At 38.7% G+C, this 15521-nt stretch overlaps 1 protein-coding gene across 2 annotated transcripts in view; it reads left to right on the top strand.

Moving 5' to 3' along the window:
• The window catches only part of kcnh3 (potassium voltage-gated channel, subfamily H (eag-related), member 3), a 146658-nt gene extending 131575 nt beyond the window's left edge, over positions 1-15083 (top strand). For both annotated transcript variants that reach the window (XM_048193652.1, XM_048193653.1), the window contains exons 11-15: positions 6307-6521; positions 11962-12218; positions 12578-12678; positions 13496-13548; positions 13730-15083. In XM_048193652.1, the coding sequence (XP_048049609.1) occupies positions 6307-6521; positions 11962-12218; positions 12578-12678; positions 13496-13548; positions 13730-14653 (1550 nt within the window). In that variant the 3' untranslated portion in view covers positions 14654-15083. The remainder of the gene's footprint in view (positions 1-6306; positions 6522-11961; positions 12219-12577; positions 12679-13495; positions 13549-13729) is intronic.
• The last annotated feature ends 438 nt before the right edge of the window (positions 15084-15521 follow it).

Genomic DNA, 15521 nt, shown 5'->3' with positions numbered 1-15521 from the left:
AACATAATTACTATATATGTACCAGGAAAGTACACGTACTGTAAAATAAAGTGCTACCGGTTTGTCTATATTCTAAATTAATATTAAAGAATATGATCTGGTTAGTTAAAATGATTTAACTACCTTGATAGGTAGTGTAGAACTTATTGTATGTAGTGTACCTTCATAGGTGTGTTAGTAAATCGTGAGAACAAATTGTTAATTTGTGGCCATGATATACATATTTTTCCCTGCATGTCATGTGCAGGGCTCTGCACCTTTCAAACCAAATGATAAAAATAAATAAATAAATAAAATAAGGTTTTGTCTTGTAGATGATGCAAATGTCAAATTTAAATTTAGAGACTGTGCACAATGTTTGTTGCTGCCTTATATGAGTCTTAATCTTTGGGGTTTTCTTACATATGCATATGGGAGAACCTCCTTCATTTCCTCCTAATCCAGGGATTTTTTTCATAATCCTTATCTAATGTGATGCACCAGACCGTAGGGGCCAATGTAATGAACAATTGCTGTTCTGTTTGAGATGTATCATCAATGCAGCACTGTCTCAGACTTTGTCTGTATGCCCTTGAGGGTATTAGGACTGGAGTTCAATGAACACATCCTTTCTGTAGTCTCTCTCTGCCCATTTGTGTTCTTTTAGTTTAGTCACCCAGGACCCTCTTTGCTATAGCCTTTCCTTTTTTGTTTGTGCCCACCTTTTTTTTTTTTTTTTTGAAAACTGGAAGACAGCAGCTGTGACCATAGATGGCCAATGAAACTTTTATTGTGTTTTTCTCCTTTTATCTGAGCATGGAGCAGCTGTTCAAGAAAAACATTTGGTAGGAATAAGGATAATGATTTGTACTAGATTATTAGATAACATGCATTATTTAGATATAACATTCATTTACATAGTGCCTTAAATGCTGCTTCAGACCAAAGGGCAAAAAAAAAAGAGAGAAAAAAAAAAATACAGGTGTTTACAGTTTTCCCATCATAAATAAACTATTTGTCATATCCAAACCCCCTCTTGTACAGTGCCTACAGTTAATCTGTAAATAAAGGCTCTCAAAAGGTCACAGTAAACGATGAGCCAGAGCTCTCGCTGAGCTAAAGGTTCCTCTGTGTGTGTGTGTGTGGCTCTCTTTATCTCCAAACGCCCGGAATCTATTGCTCTGATCAAATCAAATATTGGCATGCTGCTAAGCCACATTCATCTCTCTCTCTCTCTCTCTCTCTCTCTCTCTCTCTCTCGCACACTTAATAATTGATGGTTAATGCATTATTAATGTACTTTGACTATTAATACAGACTGACACATTAAGGCGAGAGCCATAGATCTCAACGCACATGGAAAATAATGTAGAAGGGACTGAATCAAGGAATGAGAAAAGGAACATGCAGTAATAAATGCATCAAGACAAGCACAATGACATCATGTAACTGCTGTCTAACATATAATGTCATATATAAATCTCACACTTCCAGTTTCATTACAGTGTGAATGGACCATTAGACCAAGATATACAACCCATATTTAAGCCTAAATTTAAAATTTATTTATTTTAATTTCATATAAAATTTCAGACTGAAAGCAACTGGCTCTGACTGGACGTGTTTGAGCGCGATCAGTCATAAGTATCAATTTACATTCATAATCGGCCTTACAATCGTTAAGTGTGTGCGCGACTTAAAGCCGTGGATTCATTATGTCGGACTCACCGCAGGTGACTCATAATCTGCAGTTTTTACTCCTGTCTCCTGACAAAAACATTGCATGGGGCGCCTGTGGAGTGTGGAAAGTTACTGGAGCGCGCAGCCGCACGTCTCTCACACGGATCGTCATGGCAGTGATTGACAAGCCAGAGGGCCAATCGTTTACGCGATGATCGCGTAAACGATTGGCTGATGTTTTTAAGGCCCTACCTCGTGCACAGATGATGTATATTAATATTATTACTTTCAGTGCACCTAATAAATAGTCTTTTATCAGTTAGTAAAGACAGTTTCAAGTAATATTGCAAAAATTTATAAAACAAAACATCCTCTTTAGCACCTTTAAATACCTGTAATCATATTTTCAAAATGCATTTATTCAAATAGCTTGGAATCAGCATAAATCTTTGCATTGTGAAAACAATTAAATGTATTAATTTAAAAACAAATGATTAACGGTTCAAATATGGCTAGCTTTGGAACAAGCAATTTTCTATTAGTCAAAATGAGATAATTACAAATGTGATTACTGGGTCAATGACATATTTGTGTGCCCAAGTGCATTATTTAGTTTTAAAATAATTTGATAAATTCATGACACATATCACTTTATTCTATAAAACCTATTTAGTTTGAATTCATTTTTATTACATTTAAATAATTCATATTATTTTGTGTTTTGTTATCTTAAACCCCCAAAATGCCAGGCTCAACTGTCCTAACTAATGAACGGACTAAGGAAACTATTTAAAATGGTGTCTTAATAATGAAAAATTAAAAACTAAATACTATGGCATCATTTTAGGTTCGAAACCTTTCATATAAACAAAGTTTATATCAGAAGTTGAAAAACATTTGTCCAGCAATTTATATGTTCTCAAATGTCAGGATGGCACAACTGCAAACATGGCTCTTTTATAATAAATTGACAAGATAATAACAGTAAAAATGATAATGCATCATCCAGAGGACACCAACTGATCCTTGTGGCAGAGTGAAAAAGTTTGTAGATCTCTCTCAAATACTGGTAAAAACTGCTAATTTCAACTGTGGGTAGGTTGGTACACGTTCCATGTCAGGTGGTACAACTACAGTATATACATAAAACTATTTGGTTGTACCGCCTGACATAAAAAGAGTCAAACATGAATTTAAACACTTTGAAATGTTATTTAACAACTGAAACTTGTTTAAACGCATTGTTCATGACTAAAAAATATGCATTGCGTCAGTTTTGAAAAAAAAATAAATAAATAAAAAAAATCACTATTATCACTATTACAAAAATCTTACTTGTTTCATTTATGTATATTGAATTCAAGTACATGAATCCTAAATGTATGCCTAAATATTATTTTGAGTGTAAGATTGGACTATTGTCTTGAAAGGAAGAGGAAATGCAGAGCTGTGAATGAATGCACACATGAATGCACATCCACTCACTGTCACCAAGAGACTGTTTGGAGGATCTGCGTTTGATGTTAAAAAACACACCACCTGCACACACGCAAAGTAATGGCACTTTCCTGTGGCTTTATCGATCTGACAGCTTGACCCGGGGATCTGCAGGAGGCTCTGGAGAATAGTGGAGAGAGAGAGAATAAGAGACAAACGGACAGACAGCCAGGAAAACAGAGAGACAGCAGAAGAGAGAGAGAAAGAGAGAGAGAGCAAATTGGCAATGACTGATAAAAAATGAAAGCATGAAATGCAAGCGAATGATTAGTCAAGACAGACAGCAATAAACACTTATTCTCAGAACCAGACCAATATATACGCACACAGACATCTCCGAGATGCGGTTGGAGTGAGAGTGATTGTCTTAATTAAAGCTGTGATATGAAATGGCTTCCTCCACCTAGACTCATGTCACCTTACGATGAGATTACACTTCTTATTGCACTGTAGAGCTACAGTCTGACGGGGCTGTGAGGAGAACGGGAAACTGAATCAGGAGAGAGAGATAGAGTGGAAAGCACATATATAAAGACAAGGAAAGGACCAAACAAAAGGATGGAGAGATTCTTGTCACATGACTCGTATCAGTGTTGTCTGATGCAATGAACTTGTTGCAATGAAGCGTCAACAGCCTATCCCTCAATGCTGCAGTGCATGCTAGTCAAGCTCCATAACATGGAGCTTAGTGTTCAAACAATTTCAACTTTGACCCCGTCTCCAACTGACCTTTTGAAGCGCAGTCAGTAATTACCATCAGTGACAGGTCCTGTGATTCATTCATGCTTTTGACCCTCTAATGATGTCTTCTAGAGACCAAAGCAACCAGAAATATTTTTAATATAGATCTTGAATGCCTCGTTTCAGTCACATTCACCTTTCATTCATGTGTATGTACCATATTGCTTCCAAAAGAATCTTGTGACATTAATTAATTTAAATTTATTAACAACTCGTAAAGTTTTGGTGAATCAATCATTTCATCTTTTTTTTTTTTTTAACCTTTTTGCAAAACCTATGCTCACTTCCTGCTACCTAGAAACCTTAAAAAAAAAAAGAAAATCACGCTTCTGTTACAATTTTCAGGGTGAGGGCAAAAAAGCTCAGGAAACTTGCGTTAAAATCGGCATGAAATAGAAATCGCAACGGACTTTTCTTCACTATTGTGATGTATATCAAAGTGAAATGGCTTATCGAATGCAAAAAAACAAACAAATAGGGCAGGACTTGATTTTGTTAATTAGGAATTGATTGGATTGTAGAAAGTGGGAGTTGCAAACTAAATATTCATCCATTTAGTTTGCAATGGCCATTTTCTACAATTTCTGTTTCATGTGAGTGACAGGTTGCTGGAGAAGAGATATTGAACTCATCTGGCTATTGGACAACTTTATTGCCCAGTCCTCATACCAGTGTGCATGTTAAAAGAGAAGATATGTTGTTGCGAGATTGTGGTTATGTTAATGTTTTTGATTTATGAGGGCATTTTTTTAAAAAAACAAACACTGCAAGATTGCAAAAAAAAAAAAAAAAAAAAACAGTCCAATTTTCTGATGCATGTCAAAAATGGATGAAAATATTGAATCATTAGATCTAACAAATCAAGACTTCACAAGATTGGGAAAACATCCATTCTGGTGGGGCATTCTAGAAAGCAAGGTTAACTTACCTTCACATATGCCCCGTCTCTGTGTTTATTAACCCAAATCTTGTTTACTCGAGGTATGCAGGTTCCAAAACCCGGAGTATGAAACTCAAAGTAAACGGTGGCCACACAAACACATTCTCAACTGAGTGCCGAATCAAGGAGTCATCATGAAAATAGACACTAAAAAGAATGTTTAGCCACTTTTGAGTGCAGATCCACAATGTGTGAGATGAGGAAAAAAAAAAAAATAAGTGAGAGTAAAATTAATATTTTTGAACAGGTTTTGGAACGGAAAGTTGAGTTTATCTGCTTACCTGAGTAAACTTACCCAGGTAAGTCGCATTACCTGCTTTGTGGAATAACCCCCAGGCCTTGCATGCAGAATTCAGTTATTCTAAAACACCATAAATAATGCATGCAGGTCAAAATTAGGGCAATATCCATTATTTATAAAGATACAAAAACAATTACAACTTCAAATGAGACAATTTAAAAAAGTAAAAGAAGTAGAAGAAAAAAAGTAGAAGAAAAAAATGATATGTCTACTTTATTTTTTATATGTTCTATACTTTTCATTAATATGTAGCTTTCAAATACAAATTTGGCAAAATCCATGGCTTCTTTTGAAAGGTCGTCAATGGACAATTTTTTGCTCGCATTGGGAAGCAGAAGAGAACAAGGGGTAAAAGAGCAACAAAAAGATAGAGAATGAGAATGAGAGAGAAAAGTGCTTTGGATAGCTGAAGGAAAACATTTAAAACAAACTGCTGTAATTGTGTTCTGTCATGTTTTCTTAGAGAAGAGATATGTTGAGCTCTTGTAAACATGACAGTACAAACATGCAAACACACACACACACACACACAGCACATGCATAATTACCACACCTGCTTTCTTGATGAAGGATGCACATATGGTCCACCACACATCTCTCTCCCAGCGCTGCTGAACTCAGTTGCCTCCAATGTGTGCCTTCCCAGAATGTACTGCTTTGACACTTCAGCACACCTCAGAATTTGCCACTGCTTTCATAGTCCCTTTGCACCAAACCAGAACATATTTTTAGCCTCTATGCTGCCTTTCTGAGTCTCATTTTCAAACCTAGAACAGAAACCTTTTGCTTATAATTTTAGCATCTAAATTTGATTGACATTCTTTTCTTTTGTTTACTTGTCTAAACACATTTACACAAAATATTGGCAAGACCTTACATGTATATGCAGCTTGTTTAAGCCACATCAGAACCTCAAAATATACTTGTCACAACTGCAAGAGTTGAAAAATGTCCATTTAGCATTTTAGCCATTTAAAACCTAGAATAGACATTTTTACTGTTCAAAGTGGGAAAAAAATACAGTATTCCAAAATCGGCCTATTTAGAACGATACAGATTTTGGCTGATACCGATATGGTCACAATATATTCTAATCCAAATGATAAGTTTATGTTAACTAAAATTAAATAGACTAACAAATGAACTTATATATGCTTTTCTCAAATAGGAAAAGGGGACCTGATCGGATCGGACTCGCTGACGAAAGAGCAGGTGATCAAGACTAACGCAAACGTGAAAGCTCTGACATATTGCGACCTGCAGTACATCAGCCTGAAAGGACTGCGAGAGGTGCTGCGCCTCTATCCTGAATACGCCCAGAAATTTGTCAGCGAAATTCAGCACGATCTCACCTATAACCTGCGGGAGGGCAGTGGAGCTGACGTGAGTGATGCATGCAAGCACACATGACGGTATTCGGGGCAAAGGGCAACAATCCTTTGATTCAAGGAGTGTGTGTATACAGTAGTGCTTTTTTTAGCCCGAATCATGTGCATGAGGGACTGAGGCAATTACCACGAAAATACAGGTCAGGAGTCAATACATCGCCTCGGATTGGATTATCAATATTGTACGGTTGGTCTGTGGAGCTGATATGAGTCCTATAAATAGTGCATTGTTCAAATAGACAAACATAAAACAGTCACCTTCATGAACCTGTATTATGGTTCATATTCTCTGCTGTATCAATTTTGTTTCAAATTTGTCTCATAAAATACTTTAGTATATATAAAAATAGAAACATGTTACATACAGTAAGAGTATAGACCTATAAATAGGGATGTATAAATGAATAATTGTCATTTACTCACCCTCATGTTGTTCTAAACCTGTATGATTTTGTCTACTACAGAATATAAAAGAATATAGGGTGAATTCAGGTTGATTGGGACACTTTTTCCAGTTCATCTCAATGGAAGAAAGTGTCCCAATCACCTTGAATTCACCCTATTTTTAGAGAGTTCTGTTTTTCTTTTTTTTTCTTCTTTTTTTTTTGTTAATCAGCGGTAACCATAACTGTTCGGTTACCGATATTCATCAAAATTGTGTTCTGCAAAAGACAAAGTCAAGTTTGGAACAACATGAGGGTGAGTAAAGGAAAATGAAAATTATTTTTGGGTGAACTATCCTTTTAATTTGGATGGTATATTTCTGATATACTGGTCTTGGAGGAATTTGATGAGATGAGTTCATACTCTCTGACTTTTGATTGCAGAATTTGGTGTCTTGACAAATTTGAGCACAGTTTGAGTCACTATTTCTTATAGATCTCTAGAGGAAAAAAATCAGTATTGTTTTTTGTCGTCTCTGGGTAAAAAAAAAAAAAAAAAGTCTTCATTTGGGGCCCTATTTTAACGATCTAAGCGCATAGTCTGAAGTGCATGGCGCAGGTGCACTTAGGGAGTGTCCGAATCCTCTTTTGCAAGTGTAACGACGGAAAAAATGTTTGACGTGGTCCAACAGTGTTGTGTCTAGTCTCTTAATGAGTCATGGGTGTGTTTTGGGTGTAACTTGTAATAAACCAATCAGTCTCATCTCCCATTCTCTTTAAAATCCAGTTGCACTTGCACCATGGTGGATTCGCTATTTACATGGCGGAATTTGCAAGCAGAAAGAATGAACGCTTCTCCAGAGAGGAATCTTTGTTTGTGTAACAAGCAGAGTGTACACGTGTTGTGCACCCGCCTATAGAAACATATCACTTGCGCGTATTACTAATCTCAATGGCTGTTTCATAACATTGTGAATAATGTTTGACTTCTCCATGACAAACAAAGTTGCGCAGTATCGCTTTGCATACCATAGTAAACAGGGTAACCGCTGTATTTCTGCTTGTCTATAAGCATCACCTTCTACCAGAGAGTAAATTAGCATGTTCCTGCTATTTTTTATGCGTTGGTCTGAACAATCAAATGCGAAAATCGAATTTTAAGGCGGAACATTTGTGTTTGTGTTAAGTCACACACACACACAAAACAAACAATTGAAACATGAATAAAAATAAAAAATGTAAATTTGTAATCCTCTACCACAAGCCCAGTTGACCACAGTGGATTTGTACATGTAAAGTGCAGAGTTACTCAATGAATTCATGAGCCGTGACCTACAGACTGGAGGTATGTGTGTGTAACTCTGCATTACCCACATCCACAACCAGCTGAATACAAAATGGTTCCCCATCTGCTGTCTCTGGCATCTTTCCTTCCTTCTTGCACGTTCTTTAAGTCAGTGTACTTTCCTTGACTTAGATAAAGCTGCTACCCCCCCCCATCTTAAGGATGCACATGTATGCCTGTGCACGAGACCTCTCTCATGCACACACACACACACACGTTCTCGCAGCCTTGAGTGTAACTTGCAAGGACAGGAATAGCAGCAGGCTGCGGTTTGGAGTGTGTGCTGATACTAAGAATAGCACTGAGGGAAGGCGGGGACTCCGTGTTGGCTGGGTCCCCCACGCCTCGAGCTAAGATTGGATCCTGGCAGATAAAAATAGCACTGAAACGAGAGGCGCGGCGGGGGGAGAGAGGTGCCTCATTTCTCTCCTTTTCACTTTTTCCTGCAGTGCTGCTTCTTTAAGGTGTCACATGTAGATTTCACTCCAGCTTGAGAAAGATATCGCTGTGTTTGAGAAGAAAAAGAGGGAGATCAAGTAAGAAAGAAAAGAGAAATTCATTACAGTTGGTTGGTGGAGTGGCAGGAACATAACATGTAAACATAAAAGATACTGTTGTAACTGTACCTCAAATGACCTACCTCAAATCGTGCAGGTTGTTGACAAGAGGTGTTTAATCGGTTGTTCAGTTTTCACCTAGCAATATCAAGGGACTTGTTTGACCTGAGAGACCACTGAGAACACCCTAGCAGCTGCATAGCAATGCGCTAAATGCCTCTCAGAACACCTTAGCAACCGCATAGAAATGCCCCGGCAACCAGCAACAATAGCTTAGCATCTTGGCAGTGACTTTCGCATATGCAAGCACTTTGTTTCCTTCAGAAAATGTAAAAATCAAGTTTGTTTGTGCCATGAGACATAACGGATCAGCATCGATGCTCGTTTCACGTGTGCAACCCCAGAATACCAATGAACACACATACACGCATAATTGCAGAGCTGGAGAGAATAGAAGTGTGGTGTGATTATTGGTGAAGCATCCCTATTATTGTTTGTGTGTTCTTGTATATATGGCTTATGAGGACACAATTGTGTATAATGGCATGGGTATTACAATGTAAACAGTTTACTTCCTGTGTCCTCGTAAACCAGATGGCTTAAAAACATGCTTGTTTAAAAAAACTAGTATTGCTTAAAAAATAACAAACTATATAAAAACCATTACACCTATGGAGAGTCCACGTAAACCACATATACAAATGTGTGTGTGTGTGTGCATGTGTGCAGTAGGGCTTTGGAGGAGAAAGGTAATGCATTCTTTCCTCTCTTTCTTGTTATACTTAGCTGTGATTGACTGAATTTGGTGACTCGAGGGACATGGAAATGCCTGAACTAACGCCTCCTTCTCTCTCTCTCTGGAGGAGGGGAGGGAAAGAAAGTGAAAACTTCTGTAGAAACACCAATTTAAGCATCGTACACACATGCACACACATTCCCCTCGTGCCACTGGGGTCTGTGTTACTAAGATTGGAAGGAGATGGCTAAAAATAAATTCTGCTTTAGGTGGGGTGTGGGACTGCAGACGGAGCATGGGGGTGGAGATCATGAGAGGAACGGGAAAAAAACAAGATGCGAAGAAAGAGAGAGGCAGGGTGCAGTGAACGGGAGGGGGGTTGCGGATAAAGATGGAGAGATTTCAGTCAAAGTGAATGGGAGAGAACAAACAGAGGGACGGGGGAGACGAGTGGAACCATGTTAATTTGAATTAAGATAAGCTTGAGTTTTGGTATTTTTCAGTCTCTTTCCTTCCAGATTATGAGTTAGCAATACGGGGATAAGGACTGTGTGTGTAGTCATCCTATAGCGACGGACCGTGATTGACACGGTCTTTTATGTGTTTTGACAAAACAAAAATAAACAGTGCCGCCTCTCCTCTCTGCAACCTCTTTTGCAGTGCCGCAGGATAACGCTGCTTGCAGTCATCCTTTCTATGACATTCTAAGAACATGCACTGCTGAGAGAGTTTAACAAAGAAGAAATCTAAATCAATTTCAGCTTCTATAAAGAAGAGTGTTTTTATTCTGGGCGAAAACCAATTGAGGTTCCTTAATCTAGTACAATGGAAAAATATGCAGAGAGTTGAGCTGGAGGTGGAGAAACATGAACAAATCAACAGGCTGTGTTAGTCTGCCACGCTCTGGTCATGACTCTTTACTACCCTTTTGAAAATAATTTTTATAATTGCATGCTATTTTTATTTTTTTTTTTCATAAAAAATAAATTGTTCTTTAATAACTAGATTTGGATTTTCAAATGGACAGTGTTTGCAAAGCAGCAGTAGAATGGTGTTAATGTTGGAGGTAACCTTAGGTTCGACACAATGGCACAGCATCTTGGCAGTGTAATAAAGTGATTATATATGGCTATATAGATAGCAAGATCACAGTTTAGTATGCAAATACATGCAGGAGAGAAGGTCAGTCACTATTTGGTATGCAGTGACAGTGTTTTACATTTTGTTTTCAAACTGTAATATACATACACTACTGTTCATGTTTTTGAAAGAAATATTTTATGCTCACAAAGGCTGCATTTATTTGATCAAAAATAGTAATAGCGTGAAATATTTTTACAATAATAAAAAAAAAAGTTTTAATATGTTTTAAAATTACTTTGATTCCTGTGTATAATTTATTCCTGTGATGGCAAAGCTGAATTTTCAGCATCATTACTCTAGTCTTCAGTGTCACATGATCCTTCATGATCCAGTCATTCTAATATGCTGATTTGCATTTATTTGAAATAGAAACATTTTGTAACATTATAAATGTCTTTATTGTCGCTTTTGATCAATGTAATGTGACCTTGTAGAAAATTGTGCATAAGAATAAAAATAACAGAATGGAACATAAATACAGTGCTGCCTCACAAATACTATAGAAAAGTATTATCAGCCAAACTCTAACCATACCACTTAAAGGGTTAGTCCACACAAAAATGAAAATAATGTGATTTATTACTCACCCTCATGTCGTTCTACACCTGTAAGACCTTTGTTCGTCTTCGGAACACAAATTAAGATATTTTTGATAAAATCCGATGGCTCAGTGAGGCCTGCATAGACAGCAAGTTAATTTACACTTTAAAATGCCCAGAAAGCTACTAAAAACATATTTAAAACAGTTCATGTGACTACAGTGGTTCAACCTTTATATTATAAAGCAACGATACTTTTTGTGCGCCAAAAAAACTAAATAATGACTTTTCAAAAACATTTAGTGATGGGCGATTTCAAAACACTGCTTCGAATCTTTTGTTTTGGATCAGTGGTTCAGAGCGGCAAAAAAAAAAAAATCACATTATTTTAGCAGTTTGGCAGTTTGACACGCGATCTTAAAGTCATTAATTTGCACACAAAAAATATTCTCGTCGCTTTATAATATCAAGGTTTAGTAGCTTTCTGGGCATTTGAAAGCGTAAATTAACTTGCTGTCTATGCAGGCCTCACTGAGCCATCGGATTTTATCAAAAATATCTTAATTTGTGTACTGAAGATGAACGTAGGTCTTACGGGTGTGTAATAAATAACATTATTTTCATTTTTGGGTGAACTAACTCTTTAAATTAACTTCTGTTGGTCAAAAACACGTGTATCTACTGCATTTCATATAGACATCAACATAACTAATCCTGCTCTGTCTCTCTCAGCTGGACTGGGAAAGCAACGGCGGTCTGGTGAAGAAACTTCCTGCTATCCGTGAGGACGAGGAGAATGATGAAGAGCAGAACTCGGTGTCAAGAGCCCAGCGGTCTCCCCTTCGGCTGACCAGAGGCCTCAGCTCCCCACTGCGATCGCCACTCCTCCCTCCTCGCCCCTTCCGCCCTCCATCAGACCACACGCGACCCGCCACCCTCCAGATCCCTGTGGTCAGTTTCAGCAGCGCTCCTCCAGAACTCAGCCCCAGGTACACATACATATCTCACATCCTCAATGAGCTGTTGCCCTCTGGTGGCTTTTATAAGAACTTTATATATTCATAATTTAGAAGAAGTATCCAGCTACCATGGCAACCAGTTTGGGTGGAATCGCTGCTTGCTCTAGTGATCGGCTCTGCAATTTCACACTAAGAAATCAAAGCTTACCTAAAGCTGCAATTTAGTGAGCTTAAACCAAAAGGAATCTATTTCTAACTAGGCATTTTATGCTCCATTTTATATATAGCCATTGATGTGATAATGCATTTAACCAAACTGCTTAAATCTCAGTCCTTGATCTGCTGCACATGAACACCAGTGGATTTTTTTTCTTCTGATGTCTCTGCAGGTTTGTGGATGGCATAGAGACAGAAAGCAATTCCAGCTCAACACAAAGGTTTGAGTTCGGTCCCAGCCTACCTCAGAGCGGCCCCCCGTCCCCTTCACCAGGTACAAACACAACTACAAGACAGAATGCGATTTCTGGAAGGAAATATTATGAAGTGATATTTCCAAAAATAGACTGTCTTGCACAGTCAGACTTATTCTGGCCAAGAACCGCCCACTCAGACAGGAAGGGACCATCTGACCAATATGTAAAGCTGCCAACTATTTTTTTTTAACACGTCCACAGGGGTGGTACATCTGAAATTGGATATAAACCTCAAAGCAAAGCAGAATATACTGTTGCACAAGGATATATAATAGCTATTAGTTCTTCCTCAGAATCTTTCATTGTAGCAGCATGGGAAATTTACAAACAAAACTTTAATTTCAGTGCACCCTGACTCAAGAGACATTACATAAAGCCAGCTAATCAGATTGCAGCTCTTACCAGTTTCGTGTTTAGTACACTCTTAAAAATAAAGGTTCCAAAAAGTTTTTTTTGCAACTAAAATAACAGCACATGGTCATAAAATAACCATTCTTGGTTCCCCAAAGAACCTTTCAGTGAACCGTTCTTAAAAGAACCATTATTTTTTTCTAATTGTGAAGAACATTTTAATAATCTAAAGAACCTATGAAGAATGTTTTGTGTGGAATGGAAAGGTTCTAGGGATAATAAAGGTTCTTCAAGGAACCATCGATGCCAATAAAGAACCTTTGTTTTTAAGAGCGTATGCATAAGATGGTCAGGGAGTGGTCTGTGTTACAGTAAACTTTTCTTCATCTATCCAATCCTCACTCTCTTACCTCAAAATATGCTTAATCTCTACTACAAACTCAAGATATGCAAAAATCTAAACTTACCCCATTTTGTGTGCAGTGAACCAGGAGCAGCTGGAGACCAAGCAGAGCATCACCAAACTGAGCGAGGAGGTAACTGAATCAAGCACATTGAATCAAAATAAATAAAACATTTTTAAACATAAAATATGTTTAAAATGTTTGCACAGCTAGTAGAGAACAGCTCATTCGAATCAGAGTCTGAACATCCAATCAGATTTTGTAGCCAAAACCATCTTTTCCATAGCTTACATTCCTTTAATCTCATTCACAGATGACTAGTCTATCCCAGCAAGTCTCTCAGCTGAGCAAAGAGCTACAGGAAATGACACGTCTCCTCCGGCCCTTGCTTGTCATTGGATCTCAACCCCTCCTAACAGCCATGAGTCCAACAATACCTCCGTCTACCAGCAGTAGCAGCAGTCCAACAATATCCACACCACCAGCTCCTTCGCCCACAGCCCCGCTGTCCGCACCACTCAGGCCTGGATGCTTACTATTGGACAGCGCAGAAACTGGAAGCATTGGCTTGCCCAGCTGCCTCATACCCACCAGCCCACCACAGAGACACCAAGCACATGCTCAGGTGTCTCCGGCAGGCTGTTTAAGGGGACCTTCCTTGCCAGTCCTCCTTTCTCCAGTGACAGCCCAAACGGAGGGACCAGGTGGCCAGGCAGCTCCGACCCAGCCACCGCAGACCAGTCACCCCCCATCTCCATCTCTAACCTTTTCTTCCTCGCTTCCTTCTTTCCGCTCCCAGTCTACTTCCTGCTCTCCCTGCCAGGGGCCTCATCGACCTGCCAGTCAGAGCAGAAGTTTGCTACCTAGACCCCCCTCACAGGACACCCCGCCTCCACCACCCTCTCATTGCTCGGCACCACCCTCGATCAATAACTCCCCTGGCGACCACAGGCTGGGGATCAACACATTTCCCTTGCCCCCTTCCTCCGCTGACACTGCTCCTCGGATCCAGCCACTGTCGTGCACTCCTCCTTCTTGCCCGCACACCTCCCCACCCTTGCCCTGCTCCCTGGACTCCCTGCCAGAAACCCAGGCCTCTTTTGGCACTTCCGGGTCCCCGCAGAACCCCAGGTCAGGACCTCCTCAGTTAGAGTTTGAGATGCAAGAGTGGGCAGCAGGAGGGAGACCTTCCACAGAGCATATCAGCTTCATAGATGAAGAGGGACCGCCACTGTGAGTGACTGAAAGATGAATACTACAACTAGTTGACTTAGCAAATAATGGAGTGGTGAACTGGGCCAACAGCAATTACCCCAACACACCTACATTCTGAATAACAGACAATACTGATTGCTGTTCCTTCAGGACAACACTTGTAATCGGACAAATTGTGGATCTGTTTCAAAATCATAGTGAGCTGCCTAGCTAGACAGCATTTTCGGGCATTCTTATATGATTTTTAGCCAAAATCAAAGATAAGACATATTAATAAAGATAAGACATATTAGAACGCACTGTTGATCAGTGAAAAGTTTCATCCAAGATTATCCCACTTGTTACATGAAACAAAACCACACAAGAGTTTATGTCATTGTGTAAATACTGTACTTGCGAGATGACATGGACGTTTTACTTGGAGCTATTCATGTCCTCAGACTCTAAATTTAGTATTTCTACAGCAATATTATTAACGCCAAAATAATTGTGCAATCTGGAGTAATCTGTAGACAAATCTACAATACAAGTAACAGTCATTATGTAATTGCTTAAAGTTTATTTAGCAGGACTTTAGATAGTTACACTAAACTATTGTATGCCTTTTGTTTATTTTCAGATTATTATTGCATTATTAAGACATCAACAATAGGCAATTACAAGGATTATTATAAAAAAAAAAAAAACTGCATTAAAGGATTATTCCACTTTTAAATAAAATTACTTGGGGTAATTACCTGGGGTTCTGCGGGGACCAGTAATTAATATTACTCACCCCCATGTCATCCAAGATGTTCATGTCTTTCTTTCATCAGTCGAAAAGAAAGGTTTTTGATGAAAACATTACAGGATTATTCTCCTTATAGTGGACTTCAATGGCCTTCAGACTG

This window comes from Megalobrama amblycephala, linkage group LG6 (genome assembly GCF_018812025.1).
Source record: "Megalobrama amblycephala isolate DHTTF-2021 linkage group LG6, ASM1881202v1, whole genome shotgun sequence".
NCBI classification, from domain to species: domain Eukaryota; kingdom Metazoa; phylum Chordata; class Actinopteri; order Cypriniformes; family Xenocyprididae; genus Megalobrama; species Megalobrama amblycephala.
This window is presented reverse-complemented; position numbering and strand designations above follow the sequence as displayed.